A 23,151-nucleotide genomic window follows, 5' to 3' on the forward strand; every position below is an offset into this window, starting at 1 on the left:
CTCTGCACTTGAATTCTGTTGTAGAGGTTTCATTTCAAATCCAATGTGGTGGCATGCAGAGCCCAACTCGCCAAAATTGTGTCACTGTCCAAATATTTCTGGACCTAACTGTATACAGTATGTATTATTGCTTTTTAGATCCACATATGTATGAACCCTTAGCACAATACATGTAGGGTCTACATATGGGATAGATAGATAGATATATAGATAGATAGGTACATATATAGATATAGATATATATATATAGATAGATAGATAGATTATACACTATATAACGTACAGTATATGCATGATTTTTGCTGAGCTGTTAACATTTATATATGTGTATATATACAATTGCACCAGGGGTCTGTGTACAACGTTCTGGTTGCGGTATATATTCTTGATTCACTGCTTGTGGATTTATTGTATAACCCTCAAAGCTTTTGGTGTAGCTTATAACATTATGTGTGATTCATTTCTGCTCATAGGCAATTTACAAGATGGTTTCTTCTGTAATGAAAATGCCAGAGGATGAGTCCACACCAGAGAAACGCACAGAGAAAATATTCAGACAGATGGACACAAATAATGATGGTGAGTTGGAAGCATAGCGCAGCCCTTTATCCCAGCTACACAGAGAATGACCTGTCATGTCTGTGACCGTGTGCTTTACATAATGCCTGCTTCACTTTGTATGTGTTCAGAAGCAAATGAGCAATGTTTTCCTATTACCCTTGTGCCTGGGAAAGAGCATACCTTATTGATCTCCACCACACATGCCATATGCTGCCTCCAGTGACAGGCTTGCACCAGAGCAGCTTCTTTTGGCACTGGAGCTATGGAAATAGACAGAAGCTGAGCAGCCGTAAGTACAACTCTGGCCGGCATCCAGTGTCTGCAGACACGTGCAACACTTGAGCTATTGGGCGATGTGATCTTATTACTAGGTCACTTGATTTTTGGAAGTGATGTCAAAATGCAACACTATCTTCCTGCACCTCTGAGGTTTTGCAAAAGGGGCCAAAAATATTTAGTGCATTGGCATTGATAAGGTTAGTGTTTCATGTAGGGTTTGACTACAGCAAGCTCTTATCAGCTTCACCTCAATGGTATCTGCTCATTTCTTTCCAGGTAAACTATCCTTGGAGGAGTTTATTAAAGGTGCCAAGAGTGATCCATCCATCGTACGATTACTGCAGTGTGATCCCAGCACAGCCTCACAGTTCTGAACCTCGATGCAGCCTGGGAAACCTTCATTTCTTCCAGTGGCCGTGCCTCGCCTCTGCATAGCGGCATGTGCCCGAATCCTTTTGGGCATTAGATGGACATGAATGCACTGCCAACCAAACAGCCCACTTCCTACCCCTTAATTTATTTATTACTCTAAATCTTGTATTATGTTTATTATATGGAGTAACCATGGGTTGCATGGAGAATTTGGGCACAAAGGTGGATGGGTAGGGAGGGCATTTTTAGGTGTGAAATGGGACCAGAGACACCTTGTAACTTTAGATGTGATACACAGTAGGGTAACCGGTTGGCAGTTTTTCTGCTTTGATGGAAACAAGGTGGTCTATGTGACATGAGCAATAGTGAGTTATGGATGCACTAAAGCAGGGAGTTACTATGCACGCTACATTTAATATATTTATTAGGGGAAGGGAGGGTAGGTTATTAGTTTCCTATTTTGTCTAGATTTGCACTTTGCTATGTCTCCTTCCTCTCATTAGAGGGAGTGTGGTTTAACTAGTGTCCTTCTGTTCTGGGTAGATTATCTGTGAATAATGATCTGATCCCACTTCATTTTTCTACAGAATCCACTCCATTAACACATGCCATTGTTCACTGTAAACCCATTCGGAGGCGTCAGTAAACACAATATGGATTTCTATTGTGTATATATTATTATAAGATTAGGAACCATACATAGTAGGATGTAAAGACATCACATATATTTTAAGTTTAATTTATTAACGTTTTAAGTAACTGTAGGGTCTAAACATTAAAATTGTTTTTATATGATGAAGCCAAATGACTGAAGTCACTGAGAATTGCTTAATCTTATTTCAGCACTGTATATTTTCACGCTATTTGGCCCACTTGATGGCACCAACTAACATGCCATAAGCAAGCACAACACAAGGCAACATTTTTGTACCTTTTCTTATAATGAAGGTAATTGGACAATGAGTATATTCGGGTATATTTCAAGCAAGTTGCCCATGTTGTCATATCCTCACCACAAAGCTGTTAGTTCCTACTCAGCTAAAATAGCCAAGGCGTTATATGGACTTATAAGATAAGCTTTAAGGTGGTGTCCCTGAAATAAAACTGCTGCTTAGTCAATAGATAATGCAAATTTAAGAATTTCCACAATTTGATATGGTTAAAATAATGGTTCCTGTCTAAGATAAACTTATAATTTTGCCCCGGATACAGCCTGTGTCGATTGAGATGCTTTTAGCTACTGGTCACACATGCTGTTTCTATTGATCAGACAGGAGTCAGCACGAGGAGGGAGCATAAATGATTATACTCTACTGATGTTGCTGGCAGGGGCTGTTCCATGCTGCTTATTACTCCCTTACCTGTTCCTTACATCTAAGCATCTACAGTATGAGCTATGGATATAAGAAAACAAAAAGCACAAGAATAGGGTCTTATCCGTGAGATCCAGTGATCCTGCAATTCAGGTTTTGCTTACCTGGGGGGTTGTCAGGCACAACCACTAAGAAGAATCTTGGAAACACAGCTGCTGCAGCTCCTAGTATCGGGGATACTTTGTGATCGCAAATAGGGGTGGAAAGGGTTAAATTAAAAATTCATCTTTATTGCACAGCAGCCCGGTAATTTAACCCTTTTCACCCCTATTTGCAATAGTATGAGCTACAGCAGACATCCTTTGAGCTCACAGCCATAAATCACCCCAGAGCTATACCCAGTCTGTCCTGTTTCTACAGTTATATCCAGCTTCAAAGCTTGAACTGCGCTATTGTGATTTATTGAAGTGAGCTCAAGAGTCGTCTGCTATAGCACATATGATCTCTACGTAAGGCTGAGTGGAGTATCGTAGTACAAGTCAGCCAGAAGAGCCCCTGCAAGTGGCATCAATCAAGAATATATCCTTTTGCTACTTCTGTGAGTCCCTAGTAGTGAAACTACATGCATGACCAGCAGATATTGCACCTGACATGGTTGGGCACAGGCAGGGGAGCTGTTATAAGTTTATCACCGCATAGCAAATACATTTATTGTGGAAGTTCTGAATTTTCCATTATTTACTGATTTGAAAAACACTTTGTGAAAATGTCCATTTTCCCTTTCGCCCATGACAGCACCACCTGAGAGATAGGTTCCGCCCATCTCTCAGGTGGTGCTGTCATGGGCTTCTGAAAATCCCATTACCGGTAAGTAATTAAGATTTTTGCTTGAGCTTTACAACTGCCAGTCACAATAGCAAAATAAACCAGAAGAAAAACTGCTCTTCACATTCCCATTTCCAACTTGATGTTTCCGAGGTCCCCCGCAGGTCTACGTTCAGTTTGTCTTGACTTAAATGAAATGACTATTCAAGGGGGCTCACCTTAACCTGAGGGTCATTTCTTAAGCTGCTTTCACACCTCCGGTTTATGCAATGCGGCACAATCCGGCACTTTGCAGGAAAATCGCAACAGTTTTTTTTTTTTTTGCTGCCGGTTGCGTTTTTTCTGCATAGACTTTAATTAGTGCCGCATTGTGCCGCATGGCCTTGCGTTCAATCTGGTTTTTGCCGCATGTGGCAGATTTAGCCGATGCGGTGGCCGGATGGAACGTTGCTTGGCACGTTTTTTCGTGCGGCAAAAAAAAACCGCATCGCGCCGCATTTGGCCGATGTGGCGCATTTTTCAATGCATGCCTATGGCGGCCGGATGCGGCGCGATGCGGCAAAAACCGCATCCGGCCACCGCATGCGGTTTTTGCCACTGCGCATGCTCAGTAGCATGCCGCAAGCGGCAAAAACCGGACGGGCCGCATGGGAAAAACTTATGCGAAGGATGCGGTGTTTTCACCGCATCCGTTGCATAGCTTGCACAGCCGGATTGAGCCGCACAGCTCAAGCCGGATGTGTGAAAGCAGCCTTAGTGGGGGACTTGGCAAGATTGAAATCGGTGCTGCAGATAATTTGTGATCTGAGTATTGCTTGTTTTTGTTTCTTGTTAATCTGACTTTTTTTTTTTTTATATATATATACTAACTTAGGCAGCCAACCAACCAATTTTAAGATTCTAGTGTAGTGAATATATAAAAATTTGGGCCTTGTCACTATATTTTGGAAGCGGAATTTGATGGCTTTGGCTTGGTACCAATGGCTCAGATGATTATTTTTATTTTATTTTTTTATTTCTACTGAAGTAATAAAATATAAATGCCATTATGCTTTTCTGTAAGCATACTTTGGTTCTAGCAGTTGTCCTACTTTACAGAAACAATATATCCAATGACTTGGAGAGTATACAATATATTAGATCAGACAATCCTATGCTTGCTGGACAAAAGTTTGTTCTGTTACTGTACATAATGCTCTATGTAAGATGGAGGGAAGTGGTAAAGACAATCATTGAGCAATGTTCTTTAACACAGTAATAGCCCAAGAACAGGGGGAGCACAGTTATCTATTTTATGAGAAATAAAAATAAAGTCTTGTATCCATGTCCAAATGCTGTCCTCAACTTGTTGCATGCGTTTTTGTGTTTGAGAGTATATGCATATTCATATATATCTAGAATATTGCTCCCGCATTGCATATTCTTAGTCCATCCTGGAGCCCAACATAATCACGTTGCGTCGTTGTGGAACAGGAAATGGAAGTCCAATCCGCTTACAACATTTGTATTCAAAATATGGGTCCAAACACTGCAGCTGCCATTTCTCCACAGGATCCTTCTGCAGAGTTTGACAGACCGTTCAGAAGTATGTCCTCTTATTTAACTATTAGGGTTGCTGTGTCCATTACACAATTGGTAACCCAAGGACCAGCCAGTCGTCAGTCTTTGTAACTTTAAAGCCACTCACTTTGGCTGCCAAGCATTTCCTCCTCTGCCGCGACACTTCCTTCTTTTGAAGGTATCTGAATTCTCACCTATAAGTTTATAAAGTTATATATTTTAGAAGACAATAAACATTTTTAAAGGTTCTCTAATAATTTTTTTTTCTTTAATATAAATATATACACTTCAGCATTCGAATTGCAACATCGAGAAGGAAATGTTAGGAAGTTATGGAAATCACAGGATAGCTATACATGTAAATAATTAGTAAATGGAAACCAACTTTTCAAAACATCTCTATTCATTCAGTATGAGTGCCAAATGTGAAAATACATAGTTAAAAGTTTTGGCATTCTGTCAGTGAGGTTACGTTATTGGAGTAAGGTTCTGCCATGCTGAATGCACTTAGGCATGTAAATCCTCCAGTGCTGCTGTTGCAGCTTTCTTTGGAATTGCCGACTAATGACGTCCAAGATGTGCTCAATGGGAGATAGCAGTCACTACTGGCCAAGGTAGCACTTTTTGGACACACAGGCTGCTCACAGTAGTGCAAGGAACAAGCAACCTAGCATTGTGTTAAAGATTGGCTCTTGGGACACTTTTGTGTCACCTCCATGAGGTCCTTTTCATGGCATTATCTTTTTGGTCTATAGACCAATCTCCAACGATTATGCCATCCAAGAAAAAAGCGTGACTCCTCATTAAGGAGGGTAGACCTCTATTCCAGTCGCTTTTACCATCTTACTCTGCACCATGATGACCCTTCAGGTCGGTGGTGTAGGGTCACTGGAGCACCTGTAGCTGTACATCTGGCTCAGGGCCCAACGGTGTTAAAATACTGTCTGATAGTTTCACTGCACACTGTTTTGATGCCTTAGGTTTTTTATGTCTTATTTTCAGTTCAGAAAACATCACTGTGCCATTCTTCAAGTCTAACAATACCACATGGGCAACACCATGAAGAGGCCTTTATGAAGAAAGTTCATACCAATCCTACATCTGGGATTCTTTGTGAGGGGTAGCAATATGGTGTACCCATCTAGTCTTTATTCCATGTACACTAATAGGCTGGCATTGATCTGATTTGATTGTGAATCCTGTTATACAGCCATTTCTCTAAAGTGTCAAGGTAGCTGTTTTTCATCACTTCAACACCCGACCACGTTGCTGGTGCTACTGTGAGCAGCCTGAGTTGCATAAATGGGCTTATCATGGTTTGCAGTATCTCCAGACTTGTCTCCCAGTGAGCATTACTGAGTTGTCCTTGATTGTCAATTGCAAAGGCAGATACCAGCAGTGGATCTGATGATTTACTTGCCCAAATGCGTTCAGCAAGGCAGAACATTCCACAGACAATCAGTAATCACCTCAGTGAACAAGGCTTGTAAGGCTAAATTCACTCTAGTGTATAAACAAAACAAAAAAATCATCCTAGTTTCATTCAGAGAACTACAGTTTTAAATCTCAATTGTGAAATAAATACAATTCAAATGAGACCCATTTTTATACTTCAACAATTATTAAAATTTACAAAAACATAGTTTTCCATGTTGAAGAATTACAATATACAGTGGGGAAAATAAGTATTTGATACACTGCTCAAGTCTTTCCACCTACAAAGAATGTAGAGGTCTGTAATTTTTATTGTAGGTACACTTAAACTATGACCGACAATAAAAAGAAAAAATCTGAAAATCACATTATGAGCTTTTAAAATAAATATTCTGCATTTTATTGCATGAAATAAGTATTTGATCATCTACCAACCAGCACGAATTCTGCCTCTAAGGCCCTGTGCACACTAGAAAATGGAATTTTCTTAAGAAAATTCCGCACCCTCTGAAAGATTACCACACCTGCGGCAAAAAAACGTAGCAAACCACACCCAAAAACCGCATGCGGTTTTGCCACAGTAGTGCTGCAATTTTTCGTCGGGTTGGTACATGTTTTTATGCATTCAATGCAATAAAGCACATTGGAAAAAAAAATTTGTTGTCATTTACTTCTGATAGATAAAATATAGATAGATAATAGAGGGATAGATAGATATTACAGCTTTATTTATGATGTTTGTCCCCCCCCCCATCCCACCATAGTATTTCTCATACAGCAGTGACCCTGCAGGACCTTGTATCTGAGTTCTCGCAGGGTCATTGCCGGTCGGTGACTTCACTCTATTACCGCTGGTGAGGCCCTGAAGTTCTTGCGAGCGGTAATGTGTTGACATCACCGATGGTGAGAAATGTCCTGGAGTTACCCCTGCAGCATCACTCACTAAACGATGCTGCATTGAGTACTATGTGTCAGAGGCGGCTATGTCACTATGCAAGCGTCATGGGACCTCTGTGGATTACGCTGGAGCTGCAGAAAGAATGTTCTTGGAAAAAAAAAAAAACCTGCAGTTTGCACACAGCTATTTTTTTTTCTTCCATAGGTTATGCTCGGGAATGTCTGCAGAAAGGTTACAACCATTTTCTGCAGCAAAACCGCAAAAAAACATGGGTAAAACTGCAGTGTGTGAACAGGGCCTTACAGACTTGATATTTCTTTAAGAAGCCCTCCTACTCCCCACTCATTACCTGTATTAATTGCACCTGTTTAAACGTGTTACCTGTATAAATGACACCTGTCCACACAATCACACGCCATCCTCTCCACCATGGCCAAGACCAAAGAGCTGTCTAAGGACACCAGGGACAAAATTGTAGACCTGCACAAGGCTGTTATGGGCTACGGGACAACAGGCAAGCAGCTTGATTAGAAGGCAACAACTGTTGGTGCACTTATTAGAAAATGGAAATAATACAAGATGACTGCCATTCTTATTCAGTTTGGGGCTCCATGCAAGGTCTCTCCTCGTGGGATAAGGATGATTCTGAGACAGGTCAAGAATCAGCCAAGAACTACACCTGAGAGCCTGGTCAATAACCTGAAGAAAGCTGTGACCACAGTCTCAAAGATTATCGTTAGCACACTACGCCGTCATGGATTAAAATCTTGCAGTACACACAAAGTCCCCCTGCTGACGCCAGTACATCTCCAGACAGGTTTGAAGTTTGCCAATGACCATATGGATGATCCAGAGGAGGCATGGGAGAAGGTCATGTGGTCAGATGAGACCAAAATAGAACTGTTTGGTATCAATTGCACTCACCGTGTTTGGAGGAAGAAGGAGGATGGGTACAACCCCAAGAACACTGTCCCAACTATGAAACATGGGGGTAGAAACATCATAATTTGGGGGTGCTTTGCTGCAAAGGGGACAGGGTGACTGCACTGAATTGAAGGGAGGATGAATGGGGTCATATATCCTGAGATTTTGGCCAACAACCTCCTTCCTTCAGCAACAGCATTGAAGATCAGTCATGTCTGGGTCTTCCAGGATGAGAATGACTCGAAACACACAGCCAGTGCAACTAAAGAATGGCTTCATTAAAAAGCATTTGAAGGTCCTGGAGTGGCCTATCCAGTCTCCAGACCTGAACTCAATAGAAAATCTTTGGAGGGAGCTGAAACTCAATATTGCCCAGTGACAGCCCCTAAACCTGAAAGATCTGGAGAAGATCTGTATGGAGGAGCCAAAATCCCTGCTGCAGTGTGTGCAAACTTGGTCAAGAACTACAGGAAACATCTGACTACTGTAATTGCAAACATAGGTTCTGTACCAAATATTAAGTTCTGTTTTTCTATTGTATCAAATACTTAAATTGCATTTTATTGCATGAAATAATTGTTTCAAAATCATGTGATTGTTCAGGATTTTTGTATTTATCCTGTCTGTTAGGCTGTGTCTGTACTTTGCAGTTCAATTCTGCAGCATGTAAGTCACTGCGTGTGCGTCTCAGAACGCAGCCGAAAAAGCTGCGTTCTGAGACGCATTCGGCAGAACGCAAAGTGCGGACATTTCTGGTGAGAATTCATGCGTTCTGGATGCTTTCTCTGCCATAGACAGAGTGGGAAAAGCAGCCAGAGCGCACATTTTTCACAGAACGTACCCACTCATCTCTGCAGCATCCCCAAAGACTTGCAGCAAAGCCGAGTGGGACCGCACTGTCATGGATGGCTGCGGACAGTGCCGCGCGATCAGAATGAACTCAGATGAACTTCACCCGACTTCATTGTGATCACGCGGCTCTGTGCGTGTGCCGCGGCTTGATTTGCGGTCACACGTGAAGGTCTCACCTGTGACCTGCGATCAGCTGTGCTTTCACTGAGGTTACTCGCGGCCACAGCTGCAGTCCTCCACCGGAGAGCAGTGGCCGCGAGTAACCTCAGTGACAGCACAGCTGATCGCCCGACTCACTTCAGTTGCTGCATGGAGCTCACAGGAGCGTCGATGTTCTACTGCCGCTCCTGTCAGTTTCCGATGCAGCAGAGCTGGAAGCGTCGGGGGACCTTGCGTGGATTACGTCGGACCTGGAGGTGTTTTTGACGGGTTAATAAAGTGGTGAAAGAGGGTGTTTTTTTGTCTTTTATTACAAATAAATAATTTTTTGGATGTGTGTTTATTTAACTTACAGGTTCATCATGGAAGGTATCTCGGGGAGACGCCTGCCATGATTAACCTAGGACTTAGTGGCAGCTATGGGCTGCTGCCATTAACTCCTTATTACCCCATTTGCCACCGCACTAGGGCAATTCGGGATGAGCCGGAAAAGTCCCGGGACTGTCGCATCTAATGCATGCGGCAATTCCGGGCGGCTGCTAGCTGATATTTTTAGGCTGGTGAGTTCCCCATAACGTGGAGCTTCCCATCCTGAGAATACCAGCCTTCAGCCGTGTGACTTTACCCTAGCTGGTATCCAAATGGGGGGGACCGCATGTCGTTTTTTTTTCATTTATTTATTTATTTTACTGCTCGATATAGACACACCCACCGGCGGCTGTGATTGGTTGCAGTGAGACAGCTGTCACTCAGCGTGGGGGCATGTCTTACTGCAACCAATCATAGGCGCCAGTGGGCGGGGAAAGCAGGGAATACGTGATGGATTAATGAGCGGCTTGCATTTTCAAAAGAAAAGAAGCCGCCACAGTGTGAACGCCGTGCAGCGCCGTGCCGGTGATCGTGGATCGGTGAGTATGAGAGAGAGGGGGTGGGAGGGAGAGACAGACATGGACAGATAGAGACATAGAGAGAGAGAGAGAGAGACCGACCGACAGACAGAGACAGAAAGACAAAAGACCTGCCTTTGTTATGTTAAAAAAAAAATGTGGATCGCAATAATAATGCAATGCAAGCGCACTGCTTCACATTTTGGCAGCGATTTTCTACAACTCATTGATTTCAATGGGTGTAGAACGCAGCCAAAATGGCAAAAACAATTGACATGCTGCTACTTTACACGCATGTTTTTTGCCACAAAATATGCAAATTAAATGCTGCGTTTGGAAACGCAAAGTCCGGACTAGAAATCACCATTTTCCATAGACTTTGCTGGAAAATCAAAACGCATGCCTTTTGGCATGAAAACGCTGCAGTTCAAAACGGACCTGAAAAGCAGGTGGAAACGGAAAGTGCGGTCATACTCTAACAGAGGGGTGGGGAACCTCCGGCCCGCGGGCCGCATGCGGCCCGCCATGATCTTTTATGCGGCCCCCGGGCACATTCCCGGGGCCTGTAGTGCTGGGGCCGCCAGCCCTTTAAATGACCACATGCACTGTTTGGGAGAACCAATGGGCTCTCCCGCTGTCCAGTAGCGTAATCAGCGGTGTGTGCCCGCCCCTCTGTCCCCTCGTGCTGTGTGTGTGCCCGCCCCTCTGCCCTCCGGAGCGATGTGCCCCCTCTGCCCTCGGCGCGATGTGCCCGCCCCTATGTCCTGTCGTGTGGTGTGCCCGCCCCTCTGCCCTCCGGAGCGATCTGCCCCCTCTGCCCTCGGCGCGATGTGCCCGCCCCTATGTCCTGTCGTGTGGTGTGACCGCACCTTTCAACTCCAGAGCGATCTGCCCGCCCCTCTGCCCTCCGGCCTGCACTGTCTCCGGCGCTGTGTGTGCGCGCCTTCACTCTGCTCCCCGTCCAGTACTTTGTGTACCCTCACCCCAGAGTTGTGTGCAACGATCAGTGCTGTGTCCCTCACCCCATGCTGTCTATCACCTCAGGTTTGTGGCTCCCCGGTAATGTCAGGGCTCTGCAGGTGCTGTGTGCAGAGCCTTGACATTACTGGGGGGCAGTGCTGTGTGCCCTCCCAATGCTGTGCATCACCCCCAGTGTTGTGTTCCCCCAGTGATGTCTGTGCCCCCTCAGTGATGGCTTTGCCCCCAGCTCCTCTTGTGATGTGTATGTCCCCCAGCCCCTCTTGCGTTCTGTATGCCCCCCAGCACCTCTTGCGTTGTGTATGCCCCCCAGCCCCTCTTGTGTTGTGTATGCCCCCCAGTGTCTCCTGTTATGTGTATGCCCCCCAGCCCCTCTTGCGTTGTGTATGCCCCCCAGCCCCTCTTGTGTTGTTTGCCTTCAGCGTCTCCTGTGACTTATACATCACATTGGAGATGCTGGGGGCATATACAGCACAGGAGACACTGGGGACATACACAACACAGGAGGGGCTGTGGGCATTTACATCACAGGAGGGGCTGGGAGCATATATAGCTCCTCATGTGATGTATGTGCCTCCAGTGTCTCCTGTGTTGTGTATATACAGCAGTCCCAGCGTTTCCTTTCTGTGGTGTATACGTCAGTCCCAGCGTTTCCTTTCTGTTGTGTATACGTCAGTCCCAGCGTTTTCAATGTGATGTATATGCCCCCAGCCCCTCCAGTGATGTATGTGCCTTCAGTGACTCCTGTAATGTATATAGAGCAGTCCCAGTGTCTCCTATGTGTTGTGTGTGCCTCCACTGTCTCCTATGTGTTGTGTGTGCCTCCAGCGTCTCTTATGTGTTGTGTGTGCCTCCAGTGTCTCCTATGTGTTGTGTGTGCCTCCAGCGTCTCCTATGTGTTGTGTGTGCCTCCAGCGTCTCCTATGTGTTGTGTGTGCCTCCAGCGTCTCCTATGTGTTGTGTGTGCCTCCAGCGTCTCCTATGTGTTGTGTGTGCCTCCAGCGTCTCCTATGTGTTGTGTGTGCCTCCAGCGTCTCCTATGTGTTGTGTGTGCCTCCAGCGTCTCCTATGTGATGTATATGATTTAGCAAATATTATTATCACAAAGAGTTGACTGCGCTTCAGACCGAGACAGAAAAGCAGTTGTGAGAAGAAACATGATTAGTATCATCCAACATCACAGCCGCACCAAAGAGAAGCCGCTCCGGCCGCCACAGTAGGGGTGAGTTAATGGTTTGACCAAATATAGCCGGGTAATTTTCACATTGATAATTTTGTGCGGCCCCCGAAGGTTGGTAGAAATTTCCAAATGGCCCCCGGCTGAAAAAAGGTTCCCCACCCCTGCTCTAACAGTTAAAATTTACAGACCTCTCCATTCTTTGCAGGTGGGAAAACTTGCAAAATCGTCAGTGTAACAAATACTTATTTTGCCCATTGTATCTGTAAAAAATGGACGCTATATGGTTGAGCCGTATGGGAAACAATTTTTTTTTGAGCACCAATAGACTTAAGTGAGTCTCACCCAACATACTGTACATAAGAAAATAGTGACTGCTAGAATTTTCTTTTTCTAGGGCTGAGTCGCTCTGAACAGCCCTAATGAATAACATTGGTCCGGATGCTGTCTGTTTTTTTTCATGGACAGCACTCAGACCGAAAATTCTGTTATGTGAACTTGGCCTAAAAGGATATATTTCTTCACTAGGTGATCTTACTCAACCCTGAATAAACCATGTAATTTGTAAATTTTGTCTCCATTTTTCATCATTCACATATCAGTAACATGTCTCTCCATCCTGTGATTTTCATAGCTGCACAACTTTTCCTTCTTGGTATTGCAATCTCAATGTTGAGGAGTGTTCATAGCTATATACACTTAATTTTTTCAGTTTTTGGTTGTTTTTTTTAAAGAAGTAAAAAAACACTTTAGTGATTTTTAGTAGCCCCTGTGATGTTACAAGGGCTACTGATTTCCACGAGCCATTAGTTTAGGTACAACGCAGCAGGGTGCTGGGTGCTTAGTTTGTTTCAGATCTGAACCAAAAACATAGGTTCTTAATACTTACATCCAAGGCTCCCTTTAAAAACAAAATTGATTAAAGGGTATTGACATCTCCAAGATCCTATCCCAACATGTTATAATAATAATAAGAAGAATTATGTTAGCAAATACCCCAAATTAGAAATGTAGTATAGTTCTCCTGATATAGCCATATCTCTTAGTTCATGTGCAGGGCATTGCAGCTTAGGTATTCATGGTTATAACCATGCATATACTGACAGTTGCTGTGGTCGTAACCATGAATACCTAAGCTACAGTAATGCCCTGCACATGAGGTAAAACACATCACTAATCAGGAGAATTATAAAACACTGAGGAAGGAACCACTCACCGCACTGCCAATCCATGGAGGTGGTGATTGTCTTGTGATAAAAATGCACACAAATGGCTTGTATAGGGATGCAGAGTGTCTGGCTTACAGGCTATTGGTTATACCCATATTATTAGACAAGGCAGGCTGCCCAGCACTCTATAAGTGCACCACACAGGAACGGAGACCCTAGTTTACAAGGCCTACATTATTAGGCCTGGCGGCATCCTGTATAAATTAAATAATATATATATGAGGTATTAGTTGATATAGTGGCCAAAATACGGATGCTGACAATCCAACGTCAAGGGTCTTCATGTCTTGCAAGTACCTATACTAAATTAAAATCTAAACCAGTGGCTAACTTAAAAGGTGATGACAATTAGCAGGCTCTATAGACTACTTTGGCCTCTCCATGTGACATAGTTGAACACAATATCTGAAATTACATATTTATACACAAAGGTGCTAATACCTTCTTCAGAGAAAAAGAGAACTATATTTTAATGCCATTTATTGTGGGAGGTAGCAATCCTAAAAGTTAATTTTGACCCTTTTAAGGATCCTTGCCATATGACTTAGGGCAAAAAGTAAAACCTGACACTGTTTGCAAATGTTTTTCGGGGTCTTAGCCCCTTATCTGTGCAGAACAGGAGGTCTGATTTGGCTAAGTAAGTGAGAGACCTTTGACAAGGGAGACTAAGGGGTGCTTCACACATAGCGAGATCGCTACCGAAATCGCTGCTACGGCACGGTTTTTGTGACGCAGCAGTGACCTCATTAGCGATCTCGCTGTGTGTGACACTGAGCAGTGACCTGGCCCCTGCTGCGAGATCGCTGCTCGTTACACACAGCCCTGGTTCGTTTTCTTCAAAGGTGCTCTCCCGCTGTGACACACAGATCGCTGTGTGTGACAGCGAGAGAGCGACAAATGAAGCGAGCAGAGAGCAGGAGCCGGCGTCTGACAGCTGAGGTAAGCTTGTAACCAGGGTAAACATCGGGTAACCAAGGTGGTTACCTGATATTTACCTTAGTTACCAGCCTCCGCAGCTCTCACGCTGCCTGTGCTGCCGGCTCCGGCTCCCTGCACATGTAGCTGCAGTACACATCGGGTTAATTAACCCGATGTGTACTGTAGCTAGGAGAGCAAGGAGCCAGCGCTAAGCAGTGTGCGCGGCTCCCTGCTCTCGCGGTTATGATCGCTGCTTCGGCTGCTGTGTTTGACAGCTAAGCAGCGATCATAACAGCGACTTACAAGGTCGCTGTTACGTCACAGAAAATGGTGACGTAACAGCGACGTCATTGTCGCTGTCACTTAGTGTGAACCAGCCCTAAAGGCCCAGTTACACACAACGACTTACCAGCGATCCCGAAAACGATGCGACCTGATAGGGATCGCAGGTAAGTCGCTGGGAGGTCGCAAGTGAGATGTCACACAGTCAGATCTTACCAGCGATGCAGGAACAATACAGGTCGCAGAAGCGACCTGTATAACGATCTCAGCAGTCACTGTGACCCTGTCACACAGTGTCAAACACAGCGATGTGTCCTGCTCAGCAGGACATCACCTTTGAAGAAAATGGCCTGGACCATTCTGCAACGACTAGAGATGTCACAGCAGGGGCCTGATCGCTGGTAGATGTCACACATAAGATCGCTAACGGGATCGCTACTGCGTCACCAAAACGGTGACTCAGCGGCGATCTCGCTAGCGATCTCGTAATGTGTGACGGTACCTTAAGGGAGAAAGGGTTAATAATGGCATTTAGGATTTGACACCACCAATACGTAACACTAGAGTTTTCATCTCTGAAGATGATATTTGCATATATAATTTCCCAGAGGAGCATTGCATGTCTTATGGGACTCCTTAAGCTGACTTGGCCCTCTCCACCAGGAGAATCAATTCTTCTTAGGCTGGAAACACATCTATGCGAGTAAAATTGGTCCGACTGGGCTGAAAAATACTCGGCTGATTTTAGTTCACGTTAGGTGCGAGTGCAACGCAAGTGCGATGCTTTTTTTCTCGCGTGTGTGTCGCGTTTGCGATGCTAGTTTCATGCAACATCTTAATTATATAAAAGCTATTACACATGTGTCATTTAATTTACCTTTGGGAATGTGATGTCACATTCATTTGTTGAATATTTAATGAGCGAAGTTACTGCCACACTCGCAAATGTGAACGGTGGTGCGCGTGTGTGATCCTACTTTTAATCCCCTTCCATAGGAAATCATTGGGACAAATGGTGCGAGAAACTTGCAAAAAAGCAGCATGCTGCGATTTTTTTCTCAGTCCGATTTGGACTGAGAAAAAAATCGCAGATGAGAGCTGAATCATTCACTAATGTATCCGATTCCAATGCGAGTTTTTCTCGCATTGCTCTACTGCGAGAAACTCGCAAGTGAGAAGCAGCCCTTATACACAAATGGACAAAGGAATAGTGCATTCAATAAAGCAAGTAATGTGAAGCAGAACTACCAATACGGGAAGGGGAGAAACAGCTATATTGCAGCAGTTCAGAGAAAAGGAGGGTGAAATGTTTTATTGTCCTTTGATTGGTCTGAGCCATGGTTGTGGTGCCCCCATGAGGTCTGAGGGGCCCATTGGTTCATTCATCTCTGCTGTGTGTCAAAAGGTTGTCATAAGTTTGAACTCTCAGACTCTTCTGTCATTCTGGAATCTGAAGTTAACTTTTTATACTGTTTTTATGTCTTTGATGTTGTGATCAGGGATACAGAAATGCTTCGCTACAGTTATATCTATTCTTTTCTTTTTTTTTTTATGGTGATGAGAATACATTCTTATTCTACACTTTTGCCCTGAGAAATAACGCTCCTTTCTTTTTTTTTTTTTTTAGAGAGGGCAGAGAGATTCTGACAATGTATAGCAGATTATGTTTGTTGTATACACTGCCTTGCAAAAATATCCCCCCCCCGCACCCTTGGCATTTTTGAAGTTTGCTACCTCACCACCCGTAATTTCACTTTTTTTTTTTTTTGGGCTTGCTACAGTGCATGTAAAGAACATGCCTATAACTGTGAACATTTGATTTCCTTTTTATTGTGAAGCAAACAAGTTGCAAAAACAAAAACCTGGTTACACCAGGCGGGTCATATATGTAATTACAGATGTGGAAACTGTTCGTTTTGCAGTTTTCACATGACGGGTAATTCCTTTATGATTGGTGGCCATTCACATTATGTGCGGCATTTGATAACCTGCAGGACCAAAATGGTCGTTTACGTGATTTTCTGTCCGTGCCAATATTTTTACATTGGGAAAACGATACGACAGCTCTTTGTAAGATTCCGGGAGCATAGGAACTCCATTTATAGTGGAATAGGGGCTACTAGGTTAATTAACCATGTAAAAGAATATCATAATTCTGATTGTAATGTATTGTCCTTTGCAGGGATAGAATTGGTTGAGCCTAATGCCAGGGGAGGTGATATACATAAAATGCTATTAAGAAAGGAAGCCGAATATATTATGAGATTTAATGCAACAGGCCCTCTAGGGTTAAATGATAAAAATGACCTTAGTGTGTTTCTAGGTTGATTTAGGAAGCATTTGGCTTCATTCGTGTCTATAATTATGTTTGCTGCAAATTGTTGCTAGAATTCAAGCTTTGTATGTATTGTTTGTTTTTAACATATGTTTTAATTATTTGACATCATCCACATTTTTTTGAATGTGGATAAAAAGGATATGATGTCATACCTAATCAGACCAGCTGAAGCACCGGACAGGTGCGAAACGGCCGTCGTCTGCCACGGCGTTCACTCCCTCTCCCCACCAGCCCTCTCCGCACATGTAACCTCCGCTGTTTAAATAAACAGGATCCTGCACAGCAAAATAATCTGGTGAGTGCTATATTTTTTCTACTTGAACACTGCATTTGTTGTATACACTGCCTTGCAAAAATATCCCCCCCCCACCCTTGGCATTTTTGAAGTTTGCTACCTCACCACCTGTAATTTCACTTTTTTTTTTTGGGCTTGCTACAGTGCATGTAAAGAACATGCCTATAACTGTGAACATTTGATTTCCTTTTTATTGTGAAGCAAACAAGTAGGACAAAATAAATGAAAATTTCAGTGTGCATGACTATTCACCCCCCCCTCTTCCCGAAGGTCAGTACTTTGTAGAATCTTCTTGCCACTAGGATTTTTGGCCATTCCTTATCACTAGAAGTCCCAGAAATTTCTAACTAGAAACTAAATGGCTAAACTCAATGGAAAACAACAACCTCCTGTGGTGCGACAGTAATGGCCTTAATTACAGAACAAAAGTCGGTGGTTATAGGATGTTAGCTAAAATCCTTCAGGTCATTCGACCCGTCTCTGGGTTCCAAAGGTAGAAATGTTAAATGACCCCTCTCTGGGACTTCTAGTGTTATGGCAAAACTGCTCCAGCTTCTCCAAGTTAGATGGTTTCTTTTAGTGAACAGCAATCTTCTGGTCTGACCACAGATTCTCAATCGCATTAAGGTCTGGGCTCTGACTAGGCCACTCCAATACAGTTACACATTTCCCCTTAAACCACTCGAGTCTTGCTTTTGCAGTATGCATTGGGTCATTGTCTTGTTGGAAAGTGAACCTCTGTCCCAGTCTCAAATAACTGACAGACTGAAACAGGTTTTGTTCAAGTATATCCCTGTATTTTGCACCATTTATCTTCACCTTGACTCAAACCATTTTCCCTGTCCCTCATTCCCACAGGATGATGCTAGCACCACCATGTCTCACTCTGGGGACGGTGTTCTTGGGGTGATGAACTGTGTTGGTTTGGCTCCAGACATAGTGTTTTGCTTGGTGGCCAAAAAGTTCAATTTTGGTCTCATCTGACCACAGCACCTTCCTCGACACATTTGAGGAGTCTCCCACATGTCTTTTGGCAAACTCAAATGAGCTTACCAATTTTTTGCTGTAAGTGAAGGCTTTTCCGACCACGCTTCCATAAAGGCCAGCTCTCTGGAGTGTACAGCTTATTGTGATTCTATGGACAGATACTTCATTTTCTGCTTCTGAACTCTGCAGCTCCTTCAGGGTTACCTTTGTTCTTTCTGCTGATTCTCTGATTAATGCCCTCTTTGCTGGTGCTGAGCATTTTGGTGGGAGGTCTTCTCTGGGCATGTATGTTGTAGTATCATGTTTTTTCCATTTCATAATAATGGATTTGATGGTGCGCCGGGGGATCATCAGAGATTGGGCTATTCTTTTTAGAACCCAAATCCAGACTTGTACTTCTCAAGAACTTTGTCTCTGACTTGTTAGACCATCTCCTTGGTCTTTGTGGCATTCTTTGGTTAGTGGTGCCTCTTGCTTAACCCCTTCACGACCATGGACGGATATATCCGTCATGGAGCGTGTCCCATTAAGCCCCGCCCCCTGCCGCGGGCAGGCGGCGGTGGCCGGCACACATATCAGCTGATTTCAACAGCTGACGTGCCTGCATGTTGCGAGTGGAATCGCTTCCACTCGCAACATTTAACCCCTTAAATCTCGCTGCCAAAGTCTGTATGCGCGCGACCATGATTTTTACTTATCGCCGCCCCCACCAGAAGTCACGTGCATGATCACGTGACTTTCGGTGGTTGCCATCGTAGCACAGGGTCATGTGATGACGCCTGCAGCTATGAAGTTTTACTTTCGGTTTCCCTCGGCCGGGAGCAGAGGGAAACAGGAAGTGACTGTATCTGCTGTTTACAGCTGTATAGCTGTGATCAGCAGATAGATAAGAGCGATCGGATTGCTGATCGCTATAGCCTTCTAGGGGGACTAGTAAAATAAAATAAAAAAATTAAAAAAAGTTTTAAAAAATAAAAAAAACAAAAACCTAAAAGTTCAAATCACCCCCCATTGAAAATTAAAGGTTTAATAAATAAATAAATATACACATATTTGGTATCGCCGAGTTCAGAAATGCCCGATCTCTCAAAATATAAAATCAATTAATCTGATTGGTAAACGGCGTAGTGGCAAAAAAATTCCAAACGCCAAAATTACGTTTTTTGGTCGCCGCAAGTTTTTCGCAAAATGCAATAACAGGCGATCAGAACGTAGCATCTGCGCAAAAATGGTACCATTAGAAACGCCAGCTCGAGACGCAAAAAATAAGCTGTCACTGAGCCATAGATCCCAAAAAATGAGAACGAGTGGGTTTTGGAAAATGGCGCAAAACGTGCGCCACTTTTATTGGACAAGCTTGTGAATTTTTTTAACCCCTTAGATACAAGTAAACCTATACATGTTTGGTGTCTACAAACTCGCACCGACCTCAGGCATCATAATCACACATCAGTTTTACCATATGGTGAACACCGTGAATAAAACATCCCAAAAACTATTGTGCCATCACACTTTTTTGCTGTTTTCCAGTACACTATATGGTAAAACTTATGGTTTCATTTAAAAGTACAACTTGTCCCGCAAAAAACAAGCCCTCATATGGCAAGATTGCCGGAAAAATAAAAAAGTTACGGCTTTCGGAGGAAGGGGAGCAAAAAACAAAAACGCAAAAACGGAAAGTGCCCCGGGGCTGAAGGGGTTAATGGTGCTGCAGCCTATGTGGTCTTTCAGAAAAGATGTGTATATAATGACAGACCGTGGAACACTTAGATTGCAGACAGGTGGACCTCCTTTTGCTAAGTATGTTTCTTATGGAGGTAATTGCTTGCACCAGACATTTTTAGAGGTTTCATTGCAAAGGGGTAAATAGATATGCACACATGACAATTGTTATTTATTTTATCCCATAAATTGAATTTTTGCTTATATTTTCTCACTTTCCTTCCACAACTTACACTAGTTACAGCTGATGCATCACACACAAAATCGGATTACAAAAAAATATTTAAACACAGGTTGTAATGTAACAAAATAGGTAAAACGCCAAGGGGGTGAATACTTTTGTAAGGCACTGCATGACCACAGACAAGATAAAGATTCCCAACTCACATCAGGATTCCAAGATCCCCGATACCTTCAGCTGCACCACACCTAATGTAGTCTATTGAGTTATAAGAATAAAATGTGTTATTTGGGGGATCTCTATGGAGAGGGGAAAAGGGGCAAAAACTTAGAATAATACATTCTCATTGTACAATAAAAGGAGCTACCTGTGGAAAAGCATTCACCTTGATGACCACATCATGGACATGAAAATATGTTTTGAAAGGTAACTTCAGATCTCAGAGAGACAGAAGAGTCTGGGAGCACAAGGTCTTGACAACCTTTAACACACTCGGAGCAAAAATGAATGTGCCACATGGGTTTATATCTTCATCAATTAACAAATGAGACCTCTTGGGGACATCTTATTGCTGGACCAGACCTAAGGGGTACTTCACACACAGCGAGATCGCTGCTGAGATCGCTGCTGAGTCACGGTTTTTGTGACCTCATTAGCGATCTCGCTGTGTGTGACACTGAGCAGCGATCTGGCCCCTGCTGTTACACACAGCCCTGGTTCGTTTTTTTATTGTTGCTCTCCCGCTGATAAGCACACATCGCTGTGTGTGACAGCGAGAGAGCAACAATCCTGAATGTGCAGGGAGCAGGAGCCGGCGTCTGACAGCCACGCAGCTCTCACGCTGCCAGTGCCGGCTCCTGCTCCCTGCACACGCTAAGCTAAGCGGTGTGCGCTGGTAACTAAGGTAAACATCGGGTAACCATACCCGATGTTTACCTTAGTTGCCAGTGTCCGCAGCTTCCAGATGCCGGCTCCGTGCAAGCGCAGTGTCGCTTGCACGTCGCTGCTGGCTGGGGGCTGGTCACTGGTGAGATCTGCCTGTTTGACAGCTCACCAGCGACCATGTAGCGACACAGCAGCGATCCTGACCAGGTCAGATCGCTGGTGGGATTGCTGCTGCGTCGCTAAATTGTGACGGTACCCTTAATCGGGGGACAACAAAACTTTCACACTTCTTATCTTTTAACTTTTTTACATTGGCTTTAGTGTGACGGTACCTTAATACTTATGGCTGCTACATGAATAGTCAAGGTGTGTTTACACTGAGCAAATGCAACAAACAATCATAATAATAACAATTACGGTGTGTAAATGTAACAAGTGATTGACAATAAATTTTAATTTTATTGCTTGTTGATCTAATTTTATTGCACAAACCTAGAATTGACCGTGGAGGTAAATGTGGATGCCATCAGTGTCAACTAGTGATGAGCAGGCACTACTATGCTCGGGTTGCTCAGTACTCAAATGGGCACGAGTCGAGTACCCGGGTATAATGGACGTCAATAGGGAATTCAAGCATTTTTCTGGAAGATTTCCCTGAAAAGTGCTTGCGTTCCCCACTGACTTCCATTATACTTGGTACACGAGTCACGCCCATCCGAGCGTCCAACTGCTCATTACGAGTACTGACCACCCGAGCATGGTAGTGCTCACTCATCACTAGTGCTCACTCATCACTAGTGACTAAGGCACAGTTCATAAAAAAATTTTTTGCTGTTCCTTTTTTTCTGTTTGGGAGGATATGATTGGTAATATATCACTCACTTTCTTTCTCGTCTTGTGACACAGATGCACATCCATCAGCTGGAGTACTATAAAGTAGCAACGTGCACTAAACACCATTTCAGCAGCATCCAGTATTATAGAAATCACCCAGAGACATAATGTAGTGCTCTGTAAGATAAAGCAGAGGGATCATACATGAGATATATCAGTGCACCACGGTCTCATAGGAGATGACCTGTTATATTGAAGTATGCGATCACTGTTTTCCATCACTTACATAGATTCGTGTAGGATCAAAGGGACATTCATGTGATATCTGGATAAGCTGTAGGTTGGAGAATGTACATGTAGACAGCAGCGTCCGTCCTTCATTGGCCACAGTGATGATAACAGACACAGTAAGGCCTACCGTACAGGCCGCTGAGACTACTGCATTAATTATACTCAGAGTCACAGCTGCCCAGCGCTGCAAATATAAGCACAGTCAGAATGTAAGGACACCATTACTGTATGATTTGCAATGAAATATTAAACACAGCAGACATTTAATCCCATTAATTCTTCATTCCCAACCTCAAATAGTACCCATACGTCATATGTTCCTTCTCACCAAAGAGGTGTGCGCTAGGTACCGCGAGAGAACGATGGCCACTATTCCACAGGATATGCTCTGAGGGAAGAAGTACAATAATTACTAAGGATCACAGCTGCAAAACAACTGAACTAATATAATATGCTACCCAGTACTAGATCTATTGGTATCCAACACATAATACATAGGTTTCAGGATAAATGGGGATTGTAATAAATTTATTTCATTTCCACAGCTGCATAAAGCACACATGCAAACAAAACTAAAATAATGGAAATAATTGTATGGGATATACAGTGCCCTGTGAAAGTATTCGGCCCCCTTGAATTTTTCAACCTTTTCCCACATTTCAGGCTTCAAACATAAAGATAAAAATGTTAATGTTAAGGTGAAGAATCAACAACAAGTGGGACACAATTGTGAAGTTGAACGAAATGTATTGCTTACTAGCTGTACTACCCGGCTTCGCCTGGGTTAATAAACTGCTGTTAACAAAATAGAATGTAATTATTAACAGGCAAAAACTAAGCTAATAGAAGCATTTCACACCATATATTTCAACACCCCAGATATTCCACACAGATTTAACTAAATTGGCCAAGTAATGTGCTCCGTCTGTCTCTTTCCAGGTCTGTCTCTTTCCAGGTCTGTCTCTTTCCA

General features: G+C 43.5%; 2 protein-coding genes across 2 annotated transcripts in view; one reads left to right on the forward strand and one right to left on the reverse strand.

Annotated features, from left to right (window-relative positions):
* The window catches only part of HPCA (hippocalcin), a 19,471-nt gene extending 14,789 nt beyond the window's left edge, over positions 1–4,682 (forward strand). Inside the window, exons 3-4 of the mRNA XM_075336179.1 lie at positions 474–579; positions 1,117–4,682. Of these exons, the coding sequence (XP_075192294.1) occupies positions 474–579; positions 1,117–1,214 (204 nt within the window). The 3' untranslated portion in view covers positions 1,215–4,682. The remainder of the gene's footprint in view (positions 1–473; positions 580–1,116) is intronic.
* Positions 3,337–23,151, reverse strand: part of TMEM54 (transmembrane protein 54) — an 86,925-nt gene continuing 67,110 nt past the window's right edge. Inside the window, exons 3-6 of the mRNA XM_075336178.1 lie at positions 22,510–22,569; positions 22,177–22,365; positions 21,939–22,067; positions 3,337–5,104 (exon numbers count right to left, since the gene is read on the reverse strand). Coding sequence (XP_075192293.1) covers positions 5,024–5,104; positions 21,939–22,067; positions 22,177–22,365; positions 22,510–22,569 — 459 coding nt within the window. The 3' untranslated portion in view covers positions 3,337–5,023. The remainder of the gene's footprint in view (positions 5,105–21,938; positions 22,068–22,176; positions 22,366–22,509; positions 22,570–23,151) is intronic.

This window comes from Anomaloglossus baeobatrachus, chromosome 2, assembly GCF_048569485.1.
Source record: "Anomaloglossus baeobatrachus isolate aAnoBae1 chromosome 2, aAnoBae1.hap1, whole genome shotgun sequence".
Taxonomy (NCBI): domain Eukaryota; kingdom Metazoa; phylum Chordata; class Amphibia; order Anura; family Aromobatidae; genus Anomaloglossus; species Anomaloglossus baeobatrachus.